The sequence below is a fragment of the Corvus kubaryi genome, unplaced genomic scaffold (genome assembly GCF_017639235.1).
Source record: "Corvus kubaryi isolate FWS band 111438036 unplaced genomic scaffold, C.kubaryi_AGA036_p1.0 138, whole genome shotgun sequence".
Classification (NCBI taxonomy): Eukaryota; Metazoa; Chordata; class Aves; order Passeriformes; family Corvidae; genus Corvus; species Corvus kubaryi.
Window position 1 is genome coordinate 3,939,046 of NW_024580672.1, and position 19,604 is coordinate 3,958,649.

Below are 19,604 nucleotides of genomic sequence, written 5' to 3' on the forward strand. Positions count from 1 at the left end.
AAACAGCAGCTTAATATTAGGCATTTCCTCATTTGGCACTTCCCACATTTCCTGCCATCATTAAAAAAAAAAACCCTCCAGAAAAATAAAGTCATGTGCTTTTCAATTAATTACGATTAAACATATTTATCACAGTGTTTCAGCTTAGACTGGTACGTCTCTATCGACAATCCAATAAACTGATAGATACAATCCTCAAAACTAGACTTAAGGAAACAGGTTTTTAGGCTATTAGCTCTACCTCAGCCCAAACCAGCACACTACTGTAACTATTTTTAGAGTTTGTAATTGTTCATTACAATGCACATTAAGATCATGCACTATGAACATTTACCTGCAGAACTGTCTAACAGAAAGTGCACACAGAACAGCCAAATAAGCCAGTGGATGATCCCTAATTCTTTAAATTAGGGAACTGCAAAGAGTTCCCCTGGGCAGTTTTGGCTCGTCTGAAATTACAGTAATAGGCTAATGTGTGATTTTCGCTTTTGTTTTGTAACTACCTCAAGCTATTTCATATTATTTTAGACAATTCCAGTCACTTACAGAGTAAGAGCATGATTTAACCCATTAGTATTTTTACAGTTCATAGGAATTTGAACAGATATTTTTAAGGAATTTACCTGTCCAGCTGTGCAAAGCTGCACGATTACTTTATCCCAGCTATCTGTGTTATTGATTAAAAACCAGTGAAAACTGGTTTGAATACAGAAAGCTTAACTGGTCTTACTTTTAAGTACATTTAAGGTGTGTAAGCTTCTACAAGGGAGAAAAATACGGTTATGTGAATTAAAGGGGAAAACACACAACTCCTTTTTCAATGTTTAACAACTCCTCCCATACACATTGCATATGCACAGTAGCCACAAATTTAAGAAGTATAAAATAAGGCTTTTCGGTATTTCTGATGTCTATTTTTGAACAGGTGAGGTTTCAGACATCAAATTAGAGTCCATAATAAAATTTTGATCACAAATTCTGGTAGTATTATGGCACTAATTGCTAAACACTTTTTTGCCCAAGTAAGCTAGAATTCCTTTAGTTAATCTTATTAACACCTGTATTATAAAATATCTTAGAATGACACATGATATTATCTTAGACATGAGCACAGGGAAACAAAATGGAAGCTTTGATGTGCAGCCAGGAGCCCACAAGTGACAACCCGAAATCTAGTTCTCAGTTTGCAGCATACAAAGAACACGTAACTTAAAATTCCTATACCAAGAATACTCACCATTCTGCTGCATTTGGTATCCTGGCTGAGGAGGATGAGTGGGAGGAGATGGTCCATGGAGACCACCCATGGGAGGCCCAGGGTGCAGCCCTGCCATAGTTGATGGAGGTGGTGGTGAGGATACATGATTAGGCTGGGATGATGGTGGTCCAGCAACTGTCTGCCCAGGCAGTGGTGGGCCTGGCATGGCAGGTGGCCTTGGAGCACCTGTGGTAGGAGGGTAAGAGGAAGGTCCAACCCCTGTAGAAGGGGGAGGTGGGGCAAAACCAGGAACTTGAGTAGGTAGGCGCTGAGTTGATACTGTCTGACCAGGAAACGGAGGCTGTGCCAAAGGAAGACCCTGAGACACACTGGTAGGAGGGGGTCCTTGGCTCGTACTATAAGGTGTGTAGAGACCAGATCCTGTTGCACTAAAGCTTCCTGAGACTGGGGGAACTGATGTTGGGGGACCTGGTAAGAAAAAGAAGATATAACATCATTTTCTCCTATCCTCAAGACAATTAAGACGCAAGAAAAACCCATTTGCTCCACATCACCTGAGTAAGTCTACCACTTTCTCATCTTCAGGTGAACTTACCAGTACCAGCAGAGACAAATCCTAAGTAACCATCCTCCTAGATTGATCAGAGAGCTGAAACTCTTTCAGGGGACCTGAAACTTGATAGTTCTTTCATTGCCTTCTCTCTCTAAGTCTGAGCTGCTTATTTTACATAATCAGAATACATTTCAAGATTCAAGGCCAGTAAAAAAGGGCAAAGCCAGGAATAAGCAAAACATGAACCACCACAAGTCTATCCATGAATTTCTTGAACTAAGTTTCTATCTTAAACCTCACACTCAGTTGGAGCCTGTATATCAATAATGGTTTTGAGCTTTGTGGTTTTAATAGCATGAAGCTAGCAGCTCTGTACTCTTTCTGAGAATAATTCTTAACAAACACATTGCCAAAAGGCCAAGAAAATCTGCATCCCCTACCTACTTGTAATTTTCCTATAAAATCTGACTTATGAGATGCTTGTTAAAAAGTACTTTAGCAAAGCAATTTTTAAATAGTCAGACCAGCTTACACATAATAAGGACAAAATTCTAGTCTCCAATTTAAAAAGCCCTCGAATCTACAGCAGTGAGACTGTAGAACTAATACCATAGAACAAAGTATCTAAATTCAGTTTCTACTGTTAATTCAGTTTCTACTGTAAATTCAGTTTCTACTGTAAATTCAGTTTCTACTGCTTAAGTAAGCTTTTTCTTGACTTCCAGCAGAACCCTTCACACAATCATTCAGAGTATTTTCAGCCCTTTGTGGTTTACATTTACGAGGCCCTTTTTCCTTTCTTTTTTTTTTTTTTACTGGGCTGCTGCACAACAGTGGCAAGACATGTAGACTCTCCAACAGACAACTTTGGGGTAGACCATTTAGTGTTTCTCAAGATTCACCTAGTTGAGGATCAATGTTGTTATCCTCCTTTGTTATTCATGTCCAGCAGTGCCAGCACTATCCCCTACAATAGTCTCAATTCTATTTTCCCCAATTATGACCTTTTTAGTTAAGAAAAGTACTGTTTACAATGGCAGATGTCAACACTCAGAGAACTCCCATAACCATATGGTAATGAATCACTGACAAGAAAAAATCTTTTATGAAATTACTAGCAAAAATAAAAATCAATAGCATATTTCTGTAGTCAGGAAACCTTACCATAGCCCAGTCCAGCTGGGGGAGGAGCAGAGGCTGCAGTGCTGCCAATTGTCATCCCTGCCATGTGATCGCTGAGTTGCTGCACGCTGGCTGCGGGGGGCCCATATTGCTGGAACGTAGATGTCTGGCTGACAGGCGTGGGTGCTGAGCCTGGCAGAAACGGCTGAGAAGCAGGTGGCCTGAGAGGGAAGATGACAAACTTAACTGATTCTTCATTATAGAAGTTACAATTCCCTGCGCCTTTTAAAATTGTTCTACCACATAAATACTACCTGGGTCTCATATATTTACATGAAACACTGTAGCTCAGTTTTGGAAAAATAATTACATATCCTGCATGGATCTGAATCCTTTTCGCCCCCCCAAAAAAAATCCTACCACCTCTTAAAATACAAATGCTATGTTTTTGTTAATTCCATCTCAGTTATCGCAACAAATCAGTCTATAGGGTGAGCAACAGTAAGGCCTGCATGGCTATGTAAGAATGCTCTGCCACCCAAAAGACTTGAACCCTCTGGGACTATTGCCACTTTCACCACAGAGGTCATGGCAGTATCTTTCTGGAAAAGATGCTGAAGAGCCTTAGATGACAGTAACTCAGGGATCCATAAAGGACAGAAGAGGACCCAGAATCAATATGAAGACATCACCCAGTAAAGACAGCCACGTGGTCCAGAGATAATTTCACACTGCCAAGGAACAAATACTACAGTTGTGTGGATGCAATTGGTTTAAGACAAGACAGACCATGGGCATCAGATTTTTTTTAGGGGAAAATGACTACCACAAAGAATGTCTTAAGAGGAGAAGAGGTTTTCATCAGTCTTTGACATCTGCTCATATCCTTCCACAAGTTTTTTATCTCCATATATACTCACTAACAAATACCCCTGTGGCAAAATGTTTCTCCAAAACAATAACAAAGCAACGAAGAAAGTCAATGTCCACCACAAAACCCAAAAGTATTTAGTTTGACTTAGATCTAAAAAGTCTAGACCTAGCACAGGTCTACCAAGGCAGGATTTTGTTATAATTCACTCTTCTCATATGCACCTCTGCATCGGGGCTGCTGAGGCTGGAATCCCATTCTGCACATCTCCATGTTCAAACTGACTGTATGCCAGGTGGCCAGAAGGATGAGATGCTCCAGAGGTTGGAGGGGGAGCTCCAGATGTTGGCGCGGCTCTTAAGGAACCTACAAACATAAGGGGGAAAAAAATTAAAATATCACAAATTATAAAAACAAGGGCTTGAACCAACTACCATGAAAAATTCAAGTGCAGAATTGCTGTAACAATACTCCAAGAGCAACAAATAAGTTATGCACAAATAATTTTAGTCAGTGTCACTAGTTACTATCTCCACATAGATCAAGCAGAAAATATGTGCTGTGGAGGGTCTTCAAAAGACAACTTCACCTTTTATGAAGAAAAGAAAATTACCTTGTCAGTAAGACACCGAATCCTTTCCCCTCCAAGACCAATTATTTTTTTCTAAACCAAGAAGAGTATTCAATGTAATCTGATGTTCATTACAGTCAGTTTTCCCTATCTCAAAGGTAAGCAGGCTATGCAAGCAGATTCAGTTTTCAAAAACTACATTATTTACTGCATTTATATATAACATTATGGGGGCCACTACAGACTGTTCTTTCCAGCCTCTCAGGGTTGAGACACAAATACTTTCCCATCTTTCAGACTGAGCTCGTTCAGTCACAGCCTAAACATATTTGCCTCAGAAACCAGTCTTTCCACAGACCACAAAATGTTGGATACAATACCAGCAGACAAACTGCAGTTTTTACTTCCAAAAAAGAGAATATAAACTTCTCTTTTAATAATACTATATTAACAATGCTGGTAATTAGAACAACTGTATGACCATGCCTGTTAACCACAAGGGAACCTATTTCATGTATGGGGTATCATTAAGTACAGATGGCTAAAACTGCCCCATGAGACCAGGGCCACACACACACACACACTGTTGTGTCACTCTGACAGTGACCCGCATGGCAAATTTCAAAGGGATTCTGAAACCTTCTTGTGAGGAACCATTACAAAATAGGAAATAAAGGGGAGCCATTTCTCAATTCTATAGTGTAATTTATACCCTAAAGCATGAGGTTTCAACTCATACATTTTATCTTAGCTGCTACATCCAATTCTTAGCAAACCTGGGGATGTAAAGTCAAGGAAGGAATTAACTAGACCTTGTATGAATAACTGATAATTTCTTGGGGTTTTTTCTTTATTACTAAACCTCCTGCTGCTCTTCATTTTTAAACAGGATTTAATCACTCCTAGAGACATTTATTATTTTTATATATTTTAATCTCATTAATCTTGTCTTTTCTAAACTACTGTTACAGCACCTTCATCTTACTGTTCCTCTGGCTAAGCACTTCCTGATCTCTAACTATTCGTAGGGTATTTCTTTTGTGATACCTGCCATCTACTTTGTACTTTCTTTCCTCTGATAGTACATGTAAATTGTTTGGCCTTCTTATCTTTTGTCTTTGAAGGCATATTTAATCCAGTTCCTGGAGGGATCCTACACACATTTTTTATATATATTAAGTCAAATTCCTCCACCCCCAAATTTAACAGGCATACCATTTGACAAATATTGTTTACTTCAGAAAAAGCTTTCGAAGTATTTTTTTTCTAGTTCTTATCACAAGTATACTTCTGGAACCCCAACCACAGACTGCTCAAATGGTCACTGAATAAGAAATCACTAGAACAGGTATAGGTATCTAGTGGTTTATTACCCTAATATTCATTTTTCTTGACAAATCCTCAAGTTCCCCTTCCAACATCTTTGAGATGTTCCTACTTATTAAAGACTTCAAAATGGAGGTAACTGACAGCAAAATGGGAAATGCCTATGATTTTCCTCAAAGCCCTGAGGTGGGCTTTGGTGGTCTTCTGACACCCTAATCTTCAAAAAAAATTGACACCACTAAAAATAGTTCTTCCAAAATACCACTAGTTAGAAAAAAGGAAAAGTACAATATGGTTTCTTGCAGCATTTCTAATTCTTACATTTTGATTGCTAGTTGTGAAAAGACGTTTCCTATTTCAAGTCACAACTTTCGGAAAAGTAATTATTCCTAGCATGTATTTCGATTCTAAGTATAGCCAAGAAAGTCAAAAACTTGTTTTTTCCCTTAAACGAAAGCACAAGCTACACAAATCTCATGACTTCCAGTAACAATCTCCTGGTGGTTTGAGGAGATTTTTCACTTCTTTTCAATGCTATCCCTTCAAACCTCACTTTCCCTCTCAAGTGTGAGACCCAGTTCTTTTAAACTAAGGGTTGTACCTGACAGAACCTGAATGAGCCAATTCAGGTTTTGAAATCAGACTTCAGAAAACATTAGTCACAAGTCAAGTATTATCTATGAATCAGCATGCATAAGGGATTTCTACTAGGGTTATTTCTTCATATCCTATTTATGCTTTTGGAATGCTGCCTACAAATAGATTAGGAAATGCCCCACCCACCTCTGCCTAAACAATCAGGTACCCAACCTTTGAGATAGGTATCCATATTAAAGGCGAACTTGGCACAGAAGCAGTGACACAGCACAAACACTCCCACAGAAAGAACACCATTTACCTATGAAATTAGGTGCAAGAGAAGTGTCAGAGTTGAGAGATACAGGAGAACCCTTCGAAGGAAACCCCAAGGAAGGAAAGTAACCTGGAAAGACAGAATACACCAGTAAATCAAGCCTGAGAGAAAGCACTGAGAAACAGCCTTTCCAATGCTGAGAACAGCCTGCAGTCCAGAAAATACCATATACACAAAATTCATGTCATCTACCACCTTGTTCCTTAAGCTACACTTCCTCTCTTCTACCATGCATAACATATTACAAATATAGTCTTTACACTAACACAAATGTTAACAGTTTCATAAACTAAGCCTAATGTAAAATGATCCTGTCACAGACTAATTGTTAATGGTATTCAGATAATTGTGTTTGCATTTTAACCACATGACCTCATCTGAAGGAAACCAATAGACTGACTAAAGGACCAGGACAAAATTGTTCTGGTTTTTTCACTATTCTCGTAACAAGAAGCGACTATTTTCAGCTAGCATCACAGCACTCCACTTCTGGTCCCCAGAAAGATTATCATCACTGCCACAGCATTCCCATGATTCCATTTAGTTAGAGTCAGGGTTTGCCACATAAATCAGATGCAAAACTCTCCCTGACTAAGGATGGCACTGGCTCCCAACATTTCTTCACTCAGTCCTCCAAGCAATTTTACTGTTATTTTAAAAATAAATCCCTAAGACAACTATTTTGAGATTACAGAATAACACTGGCCGTTTTCCTTTTACCCCTCAGTGTTTCCTAAATTCCTGCCTCTGAAATTAATTCTCTCTCCTCTACATTATGCAGCTACAACAGGTCTTGCCACAAAGACTTGCAGTAAACATTATGTGTGGTGGTAGAAAGGATAACTGTCACTATGTTTACTATCACCTGTCTACTGTTTCTCATACTGTGTTGCTCATTTTACTCCCTCTTCCACAGGGATTTCATACTCAGCAGCCACTGACAGGTCAACCTCTGGCTGTTGTGCTAGTGCTCTGAATTTTACATTACTTTCTTCTAAAGCTAGGAATCCTAAACAGCAGGTCCAAAATGCACAGCCTGACAACTGAGATTTCCTTAATACAGTCTACTAAGTCCAGGAATGATGGGCTCAGAAAAAAAGATGGAAAAAAATTCCCCCAAACTGTGGATGGCCTTTGCCTGATAATAACAATAAAGTACATGAGACACCATCTGAGTAGTGCAAAACACTTTTGTTGTTCAAATGAGACCAGCTTGTTGCCCTCAGTGTCACATCACCTTTCAATCATTACTGGCACAAAATCTGCATTTTTAATCTGCACAAGTGTATATGAATGTTTTCAAGGTATCTAGGTATGTCATTACTGAGCTGTCATGAACCACACTTAATTTTGGAACCACTGTTCCAAAATTAAAAAAGGCAAACCAGAAATAATCCAGAAGAAAAAAGTTAATTCCCTTAAAAAGAGATGCTTGTCAGGCTTGTAAAGTCTGAAAATTCTTGAAGTAACTGATAGGAGATGCTCATCAGTTTCTTTTCACAAACACCCTAATCACTCTTCACACTGCTAACAGCCAAAACCTCTTTTATATAAATAGCTGCACTGATGCAACTTTTCCAAATCTGTGGTAATTTTTCTTCTTCTTGAATCCCCTTCTCTCCCTCACTAAAGCAAGTACAATTTCTCCCCATTCCTTCCATTGGACAGAAAACACAAGCTAGTCAATGGCTACAGCGAGCAGTCAAAACGAGTGCTCAGTGGCTGAGCTCTGCCTCTGTTTTCCCGGGAAGCAGGGTTTCTTTCCTCCACTTCGAGATGATTTTCATTACTTTTATAGAATGCAAACCCTTTGTGAAATTAATTCAAAATTCTCAGAAAGTGCTGTTAGAAGAGATTTATTGAAAGCATGGGAGGAAGAGGATTAAGGAAAGAAAAGGAAGATGGAGCAACTGAATAACCCATTCTTTACCACACCACACTCAACTCTTTTACTCCGCTACTCTACTAACTCTACACAAAAATCCAACAGTGCAATTATTCAGCACCCAAATTTCAGTCCCCCATTTCTGTTCATTTCAAGACAACTAGAGGCACTTTGGTTGTTCTATCCTCATTGAATCTGGGTTAAAATTCAAGAAGTTGCAAAAGACTGAAGATGTACTTGCAGGGGGAATAGTACGGAGATGATTAGCATGACCAGCATAGTCCTAATTACCTTAGAACACCCATCTGAAACCTAAACAAATATTTTTAAGTTCATGTTGTGCTAATTTCAGCAAAACTGAATTCATCCCTGCGATCTGAAAAGGCAGACATACTTGTATTCAAAGCTATAGTTATTTTCTATTCTACATTTCACATGTTAAAGTCACTATTGATTTCCCAAAGCATTTCAGGTACTTGAAAACCAAGACTCACAAAGTTCTTTATAAAAGTCAGCCTTCCTTTTGAAAACAGGAAATCAAAAGTTCAATTACTCTTTTTTTTTTTTTAACAGACAAAAATAACAAGGGATATGATCCTGCAGAATCAGTGAAATTCTGGAATACATTAGCTTGCCACATGTCTACAAACTTTTTATTGAATTTAAAGACATTAGAGAAAATAGCTCCAAATACGCTTTCTACCTAGAGTTGTATGTCTTAATCTTTCAGGATGGAGGGCAGATCTTTCTACACAATAATGTAAGGCAGGCTCAATTATAAATCTGTTACAGTCCCTAACTGCTGCCTCTCGACATAACCTCACCAGGAAGACTCTTCTAGTCAGGTGCTTCAGTAACATAGGGACATGGACATAGAGAAAAAAGCAGGCTGTTTCTCAATGCGTTAATTTTATGTACTACCAAAAGAAGAGTAAGCCCTATAAACTGGATAAGAGACAGCACAACAACTTCAGAATATGTGATGACATGATTCTTAGCATCATGCAAATTACATAGAGAAAAAAAGATAATCGCTATCACAAGAAAAAAGAAGACTTACAATAGGAAGTATACAGCAAAAATTCCATCCACGCCACAATTCACACATTCATTAAGTATTGACTGAGCAGTACCTTGTGGAGGGACTGGCTGTTGATATCCTGGCATCGGCCCATTGTAAGCTCCATACTGCGACTGAGGAACCCCTGGCAATGACTGTGCTCCGTAGGCAGGCTGCTGGTATCCCTGATATCCAGGCTGAGGTTGCCCGTAAGGAGGCCCCGTGTGAGCTTGCTGGTTTACACTCATTGTATTCACATCCCCAAACTAATCTCACCTGCAAAAAGGGGGGAAAAATGACTTTTAGCAGATATAAAACCAAACTGGTCAGCATCCCTACTGTTTTCAAATAAGTGAGAGATCCTAAGATACTTGGGAAGCTAAGACATTAATGGTAACTTACACTTGCACAGCAATTTTTTCAAGTAATATAAATGCTTTACAAGAGCTATTTAAAACAGTATTTTCAGAAACTATGTTTTCTAATCAACTTAGTCAGCGTTTCATCCTCGTTAGACTTGTGATCATCACCTTCGACAGAAACACCATCGTTTGCCATTCCATAGCAGATTATTATCAAGCTTCCTGAGAAACCTTACGAACTACCTCCACCTCACAGAATCAGACCAACAGAAAATAGATTTCATTATATAGATGAGTGATTCCTTAATATTCCTTAACACTTCAATAACACTGAACAAGTTCAGCTGTCACCTCTGTGTTAGTTTACTTGATCATGTTTCCTTGTTACAAGCAACACACTTCACCATCCACAAAGGCAGCTGCTTGAAGTGTTTGATAGAATCTAGAACAGGACTGGCATAGGGGGCTATAGTCTCTTCTTTTTTTTAGCAATAGATGATTTAAATTCCTTACTATGTACATACATTTCATAAAACAAAGATATTCCAAAAGCAATATGTTCACCTAGGAAAGACGTTCAAAATGGAAAATTATCACAGGCAAAGATGGCACTAAAGGAGTTATACCAAAGTTAAGACCTGAAACAAGAGTGTCAGAGACAGGAGAGACATTTCTTAGCAAACTTTCACAAGAAATCTTGCTTAACAGACAGAGTCCCAATTCCCCTAACTAACTGTATAAAGAGACTGACTAGTTTTATAACAAGAAAAGCAGTAATGTTATTTAAGACCCCAAACCAAGCAGGCAATTCTCACAACAGCAAGCAGGCAGATAACCCATCGTGCCTTTCGTTTGTGGAGAGTCAAGGAGATGACTTTAGGGGCAGAAGATTCCCTCGTGGTGTGGTTCTCATAAGAACATTTTGCATCGCCTGTACTTCTTTGGACACTCCATGCCACTGTTATCCTCTTTAGCTAAGACTACCTACACTAACACTAAAGAAATGTGCTTAGGGCAACTAAATTATTTACTGAAAAACTTTTTATATAAAGTTTATATAAAAATGCAAAGTAAAAGTAAAATAAATAACTAATGTTGCCCTCGTATTTTTCTCCAAACCCTATGATGAACTTGTGCATTAAAGATACCAAGTAAATTGTAGCACAGAGGAGACAGAGGTGCAACAGCCACCAACCACTTGAGGCAAAGCCTGACCAGGAATCTGTAGCTTAACTCAATCAGGTAACAAATCCCCAAGATGGTTTGCCTACACTTTGATTAGCACATGCCAAACAATGTAAAAGTTGGTTCTTCCCATTACCAAAAATATAATGCCAAAGAATTATTTCAGCAGCTGACACCACAATTGTACAGCAAAGGTACTGGAAGAACTACAGCTCTGTAAGAATCATCCACATGAAGAAATTCTTTCATACATATAATAAAGGGAAAATACATATATCACAATAGAGAGATTGAATTATTTACAAAAGAAAGCTAGCACAATACATAAAAAATACATTTAACCTCCTACAGCTAGTAAACATGACAAATGTCAGTACTAAAATTATTAATACGTACTCCAAAATTAGATTTTAAACTTTTATGACAGGAAATAAATGAAGTTTTACATTTTTTTTCTCCAAGCTGTATAAAGGCAAAGATAGGGCTTTTGTTTAGAAAAAGATCTCCTTGTAAATATTTAAAGGTAATTTGCTCTTCAAAGTTAACATGTCATTTGCAACAGCTTACAAGATCGTGACAGAATTTTTCACCAGCCTGCAGTGGTTTTAAACATGGTTACTCTCTTGCTGTCATAACGTGTAATCTCTAAAAATTCTGGTTTCCCACACCACCTTTGACTTAGTTCTGCAAAACAGTCTAACCTGAGCAGCCATGTGGCGAGGAAGTCTGGACTTTGGGACCTGCTCCCTTCCCAAGTTCCCTGAAAGGTTAACCTCTTCCTGCCCAGGCAGGCAATCAGTGTCACCACACTGCAATCACAGACCTACTCTCAGCCACCTCCTGTTCTGTACAAACAGTAAAACAAGAAAGTGCCTCCTGCAAAGGTGGGGGTACAGGGAAGGAAGACCACTTTGAGAGGACTCCTCCACCTTCTCATCTTGGAACATCTGGGCAGGGCTTTCTGACAAGAAAGGAGGGCTGCTTTCTCTCCTTCCTGCCCCTGTTTTATTGGATCGCACACAAGGAACTTGGCTTCTAGTCACTGCCCCTGCAAACAGGTCCCTCCTCCAGAAGAGCTGCAGAGTAGCAGTATTCCACAGGATAACTCCTTTTAGACCTACAGAAATCCCTGAACAGATCCAATGTTCGAACAAGGAATTACTACAGGGCAGAAGACCAATCTTTCATGATTTTTCTCCTGTTTTTCTAAAGCATGATAGGACAAGAACTCAAGCATGTCCCTTGCAAACCACTTCTGATTTACTGCTGTGAGTGTATATCCAGTACGTGATCTTACCTGATGACCTTTTAATATTCCCTTCTCAGCCTTCCCTCCCTCACATGGATATCAGTATTTCCTGCCTGAGCAGGTGATATCTGTCAGCTTGTTGCTCTCCACAATACCAAAACTGAGAGGTAAGCTGATTTAATGCACATCTTACAGAGAAAAAGAGTTTTGAGATAATCTCCTAGTTTTGTGGAAAAAGTAGCTACACAAACAAGACGGTTCTAACTCAGCATCCCAGCTGAAAGGTAGATACACCTCAGACCTTTAGCTAGCCCATGTGCCAGCCAGCACAGGTTCATCTCCACCACACCAGAAGTTGATACTTGCTCTATGCTGGCAGAGGGTCAAGAAAGGAGACTTAACAAGTCCAGTGCTGAAGTGCGGACAAGGCTGCTTCATTATTTTGGTGCTCGACTTTCTCTGAACATAAGGCTTGTGGCATGCTTGTTCATCACTGATGTGAAATACCATAAGGCAGGACCAAGAGTATCTGCCTCTGAGAAGGTGGAAGACAATTGTCACTGAGTCTGTTTTCCTTCTTCCCCAGTACAAGTTATTTGTATCAAATGTTCATTTTGTCTCCACTCAAAAAACATCTCTGTGTAAATTAGAACCTGCTCACTTGAAGAGATATGGAGAAGGGGAGAATTTTGTGCTCTGTCTTATGACACGAAGGGTGGGTGGGATTTGGAGAATGATAGAATACATATACCAGAGAGGGAGAAATGGAGATAACAGGCCATTTCACTGGATAAAAATGCTGAGGATTCCTTTGCACATAGTAACATTACCAAAACTAAGCCAAACAATACTGACACATGGTGTTGAACATATTACTAGTCAGCAGTTACGATACACAAGGCTCAAACAAGCAGGACTGATGCTACACAAAAAAATCTGTGACAAGTGGTCATTACCATAAAAAACAATTTTCCTGTAAAGCAGGAAGCAGTCACTCTGTGCCATTTTCAATTCCTCTGTATAAAGGCAGCTGACCATGAAGTTTTGGTCAAAACATTTACAAAGCTACAATTACACTAGAAGGCTGCTGTACTAGACAGACAACCAGTGAAGATCAGTAATAAACCGATGGGAGGAAAATACACAGGAATAATGTGGGGGGTATGGAGTATCTACATTTTTACAATAGCTTCAAGATTCCTCAGTATCCACACAAATCAGGCCACAGTGAAGTTTTTATGACATGCTTAAAAAAAACCTAGTGATTCATATGAGCTCATTTCAATGAGCAAACCTCCCAGATCACTGAAAACTTCATATTCATCATTTTTTATAGTCTGTATTCACTGTTAACTCCCTTTTGAAACTGAAAAGCTTGATCTCATCAGTTCTTGTTCATTTTCTAAAGGAAAGGCATACAGCAAAATTACTTTCCTTCAGAAAGATGCTAGCGCCTTTTTTTACTGGCCCCAGAGAAGGAAAAGACTTGTTTCAACTTCCAAGGAGATGAATACTTTAAAAAAAAAAACAAACCCCAAACCCATAACAACAAAAAAATCCCACACACAACCCAAGACAACAACATGGCCGCCTATGTTATCCTGAAACTGAAGGAGATATGTCTATTTACTTTAACACAAAAATCAAAACTATTTCCAAAAAGATGGGATAGAAGGAGAACACCAGCAATTTAGAATATTGCCTACAGTGCTTTTAATGTTTCTGCTCTGGAAGCAGCACGGTTTTGCTACTCTTACAAAGACCTAGACTCTGGAGCTAAGAACACTCTTTGGAAAGGCAGATGTCCTTGCTTTTGTTTCATTGACAGCTTGACTATGTCTTCTACGAGCACTCATGGAACACTTAGTTCTTTTCAGATATAAAAAATTCCTCAGTTTTTTTTCTATAGAAAATCCTGGAAAAGAAACTCATGTCCTAGAAGTCAACTGCCAACTAATCTGTAAGCCCACAGGCCATTGTAACAAATGCTTCCCACACATTTGTCCAAATCAACCCAATGGCAACATTGGAACCAACTCCAATCTGGTTGTAATACGTGGCACTCTGTCTTCCTGCTTGTGCAGATTCTCAACTTGTTACACCACAGGGAACATTTTCTTCATCTATGCATTTTGAGTTACTGCCAGAAACGTTTAACAGTTCATGAAAGGTATAAGACACAGTTTTCAAAGTGAATCTAAGGCGTGATCACTTCTATACTCTTCTAAAGAAGGACCACACTAAACCCGGTTTTGTTAGGCTGATTCATCATCCTGGGCAAGGTACAATACAGTATACAAGTTACAAGAGTGAAAGTGATTAAAAACTGACTACAAAAAACCCCATCTTAGTCTTGACCGATCCTTAAAACTACCACTGCTTCCAACCCCTGCCATCACCACCAGATTTCTACTTCAGTAACATTTTATACTTTGTTGACTCAAGTCTCCTGGTGGGACTGATTCACATCTCTATCACAGTAATAAAGCTCCAGGAAAAGATTTGAAAAACGCTCTGTTATGATCATGGCTTCTGAAGAGCAACCCTGTCACTGACAAAGTCACTGACAATACAGCATAAACAAAATCACAGTGAAAGATCTATTTCTTAGCTACCTCCACATACATGCAGCCATATATACGCTACAATGAGCGAAGTAATCAGAATCATTTCTGTGAACCTTGCATAAGCATAATTGATTAGAAAAAGTTACGTGGGCAGTTTCAAATTTAGAGAATAGGCCAGAAGGAAGAAAGTAAGAATGGGAATATATAGAATAAGACTAAAAAACAAGTTTTCTTCACATACATTGTAACACTGGCCATCTTTCATCCACAATTTCTGTGCTCTGACTACCTCTACACAAATACACATTACACGATTTCCATCACTTGCAAGAAACTAAAAAAGGTCAGAATTAGCTTTTCCTAATACATACTGCCATTTTATACTGTCTTTTAGTGCTTTCTAAGTTAACAGTGAATCTTGCTGAACATGTATAAACAAGCTCTCTCTTCACAATTTATCCCTAACACAGCTTTCCAAACCTAAAGAACAAGAAACATCCACCTTCTCTCTTCTGAAGAGACCTTGTTGTTGACTCTTTGTACCTTGCCCTTCCTTAGCCAACCATCAATTCTTCCTTTGATTTTTGACCCTCCTTCTGTTAATAACTGTTACAGGAAGATAACACAGCCCTACCATAGCAGGAAAAAACTTTCAAAGAGGTACAAGCACCAAACCACTCATCAAAAAAATAATCCTTTAAATAGCTGTTCACTGCTATAAACCAGGTTTCAGTGATGAAATTAGAACCTGGAATGAGTGCCGCAGCATATTAAGAAGCAATTATATATTTTTTATATTGATGTCCACTTCACAGTCTGTCTACAGCAATAAAAAGAATCCTGAACGGCACGGCTTCAAGACAAAAAGGGTAGTTCCATTAGCAGGAACTAGTGCCACAAAAAAATGGATAGAAATGTTTACGTTTTCACAGAGTGTATGTATACACGTGATTGAAAGTAAGTCTCCTTTAAAGAAGAAAGCTTGGAAGTTTTAGGCTACATATATTTCTATCCATCCCATAACTGGAACACCTACTCTAGGAGAAGGTTGGGGGAAAGAAAAAAACAATATTAAAGCCAGAGTTCCCTAAATTTATTCAGGAAAACTTCCTATTAGTAAACAGTAAAAACTTTAGTACAAAATCAGCAGTCACCTCCCATTCCAGTGATGTGATTTTATACTGCTTATATAAAACAACAAAAAAGAATTTGCATGTTATGTCTCAGATGGTGATTTCTATCCAACATTCCTGGCAACATTTGGTAAAGTTAACTACAGAATCCTGTAACAGAAATACCTAGAAATACTTTTAAGCAACTATCACATTAATAGCTAACAATCAACTGAGTACCAAACTACAAAAATCTGTATTTTCAATGACAGTACAAACATTAATTCCTGTGGATAACTTATGACATAGGCATAAGCAATTCTCTTATGTTCCAGCAAGCACTTCCATTAGCCAGTAAGTTTAAAAAGAACTTAAACTACAGGCCAGTTTGGATGGTTTTGCAAAGTCTCTCTCAGAGCTCAGTACACTAAAAAAAAAAAAAAAAAAAAGGGAACTAAGCTTCACTGTACTCCATCAAAAGCGTTTCCTCAGAAGGAGTGAAAGCAAACTCCAACAACAAAAAATAAACACATTTCAAGCACCATCTACATGGAAAGCAAGAGTCCCATCTTGCATAACCACCTTTTCAAGACTACACTTGCATTTCGATCATGCCATCTCCTTTACTTTCCTTCTTCCTTTTTTCAAAGCCACAGACAAGCAACCACTAAGTTTTACCACCAAATCCAACCAATCTCAGCCGCCGGATCTCCGCAAGAGACGACCATCCTTTACAAAGCTCGAATGAATGAAAGCTTGAACAGCACAGCACAAACGCCAGGGGAAAGATCCGCGGATTACAGGAGATTAGGAAGGTTGGAAAGGGGGGTATTTGACTCGCGGCGCCCCCCGGCCAAAAAAAAGCACTCGGTTCTCCGGACGGGACCGACGGTCCGACTCGCAGCCGCCGGGAGTCGCCGCACCTCACCGGGACACCGACGGCTCCCTCGGGGCAGCCAGGCACTGGAAGTGCAGGCCCCGCCGACAACCGGCCCGGCCCCGCAGCTCCCCGGCACCCGCCGGGCCGCGGGCGGTGCGGACGCTCCCGCCCGGGCGCGTTCCGGGGAGCCCCGAGGCTCTGCAGAGCCGCCCGTGGCGCGCAGCACGGTGGGCCCAACGCGTCACCCCACCGGGCGCCGCCGGGCCTCGCCGGAGGAGGAAGCGGCAGCGGCGCCTCGGGTCCGGGCCGCAGCCGGGCCGCGGGGCACGGTGCCGCCCGCCCGCAGCGGGCACCTCCCAGCCCCGCCGGTGGGCCCGGCCACCCGAAGCCCCTTCGGGCCTCACTCACCACCGCTGCCGCCGCCACTGCCGGGCCCGCTTCCGGCTCCCGCCCCGCCGCTCCCCGCCCGCCGCTGCCACGTCCGCGCTCCGCCCGCTGGGGCCCGGATGCGGCGCAGGCGCCGGGAGGCTACGGCCGCTGACGTCCCGAGTGGGGCGGGAGGCGGCTGCGGGGAAGGGCTTTGGGGCTGTTTCTCGCCACAGCGAACCAGCACTGTCCGCACGGGCAGCTGAGGCGGAAGCAGAGCACGGCCGAACGCTGCTGAGCCGCGGACACCACTGACCACGGTGCCCTTGGCCGCCTGTCCCATCAGCGGCCTGTGGGAGACCGTGACAGGGGAGTAACTAGGGCCAGTTCTGCACCGAGGTGCAAAAAGTTGTTCACTCCCTACTAAAAACAGGGAAGTGATCGTCCCTCCCTTCTGGGCACTGGTGAGGCCACACCTCAATTACTGCCTTCAGTAGGCCCTACTGGCCTCCTCACTTCAGAAAGGACATTGAGGTTCTGGAGTGTGTCCGGGGAAGGGCAAGAAGGCTCGTGAAAGGTCTAGAAAATTTGTCTTACACGAATGGGTGAGGGATCTGGGATTGTTTAGTCTCGAGAAGAGGAGGCTCATGGGGGATCTCATTGCCCTCCACAACTGCCTGAAAGGAGATTGCAGTGAGGGCGGAACTCATCTCTTTGGCTACAGAGAGGACAAGAGGAAATAGCCTAAAGCTGAGACAAGGGAGACTCAGATTAGATATTAGAAACATTTTCACTGTTAAGGCGGTCAAGCATTGCAATAGGTTGCCCAGGAGTGTGGTGGAGTCACCATCCCTGGAGGTACATAGGAGGCATCAGGATCTGGTGCTGGGTGACGTGATTTAGTGGTTACAGTGGTAGTGGTGGGTGGATGGTTGGACTTGATGATCTCAAAGGTGTCTTCCAACCTTGATGATTCTATGATTCTATGATTGTGTTGGTGTGTGCCCACCAGCAATATACAATGGTACTGGATGAGTGATGCTATAGTACTGGCAATGGAGTAGTCAACCAAGCAATGGCATCACAGCAAAAGTACATGCTCTGGATCTTACGGTATAAGGATACTAGTCACTGAGAGCTAAGCACATGGCAGAATAAGGAAGAGGTAAGGGTAAGCTTGTCCTCAGGACCTTAACAGAAAATTATGTTTTAAGTCTTGTAACAAAGGGGGAACATGGACTTTAATTCTTCTATAATTCCCTGGCTTGGGATGGCTAGGAGGTCTTGGTCCTAAAGAAAAAAATACTGAAGAACTCCACTCTAGTGAGACCTCACCTAGAGACTTGCATCCAGCTCTGGGGTCCTGAGCACAGGAAAGTCATAAACCCATTGGAGCAGGTCCAGAGGAAGGCCAAGAAAATGATCAGAGGGGTGAAGACCTCTCTTACTAAGAGAGGCTGAGAGAGTTGGGGTTGTTCAGCCTGAAGAAGGTTTTGAGGAGAGCCTCTTAAAGGAGGCTTATGAGAAAGATGGAGACAGACTTTTTAGTAGGGTTTATAGTTATAAGACAAGGGGTAATGGTTTTAAATGAAAAGAGGGTAGATTTAGACTAGATAGAAGGAAAAAAAATTGTGCTATGAGGCTATGAAGCACTGTAACAGGTTGCCCAGAGAGGTGGCAGTTGCCCCATCCCTGGAAACACTCAAGGTCACATTGGACAGGGCTCTGAGCAATCTGATATAGTTGAAAACGTCCCTGCTCATTGCAGGTGGGTTGGGCTAGATGATCCTTAAAAGTTCTTTTTTAAATGAACCCAAACTGTTCTCTGATTCTATGACCTGGGTACAAAGCTGCTCTTGGCCATTGAGTCTATGTAAGCAGTGCCCTGCAGAGAACTGTTTGAATCCCATGTGTGTAGCTAATCCCAGCTATTCTGGTCCCAGTGTCTAATATTACGAGTGGATGTAGGGGATGCCAGGGAGCAGCACACTGCAGAGGGAGCACAGTACATCTATAGTCTGCCCATAGCTTTTGGGGCAGGCACATAGTGCTACTGAGTAATAACACTAGCTGCATGAAGAAAATAGAAGTGGAGAGCACATTAATTTCAAGCTGGTTTTGTTCAATTCATAGGGTCAGGTGCTATCACCTGATCTTGTTCAAGTTTCTGCCAGTGACATGTCCTTGCCTGAAACTCATACTAATGAATCCTGAGTACTGAGTGACTCTTAAGATTTGCATTTGGAATGCAAAGTGGAAATAAAATTTTTACTGAAATGCTTCCAGCTTTAAGAGTGTCAGACAAAGCTCTGGAGAGACAGGAGGTGTGCTATTTTCAGCCACATTCCGGTGAGAGATCCATC

At 41.0% G+C, this 19,604-nt stretch overlaps 1 protein-coding gene across 1 annotated transcript in view; it reads right to left on the minus strand.

Annotated features, from left to right (window-relative positions):
• The window catches only part of SEC24C (SEC24 homolog C, COPII coat complex component), a 37,955-nt gene extending 21,024 nt beyond the window's left edge, over positions 1-16,931 (minus strand). The window contains 6 exon segments of the mRNA XM_042018669.1: positions 1,238-1,687; positions 2,937-3,115; positions 3,990-4,131; positions 6,561-6,644; positions 9,594-9,796; positions 16,844-16,931. Of these exon segments, the coding sequence (XP_041874603.1) occupies positions 1,238-1,687; positions 2,937-3,115; positions 3,990-4,131; positions 6,561-6,644; positions 9,594-9,768 (1,030 nt within the window). The 5' untranslated portion in view covers positions 9,769-9,796; positions 16,844-16,931.
• Positions 16,932-19,604: the final 2,673 nt, after the last annotated feature.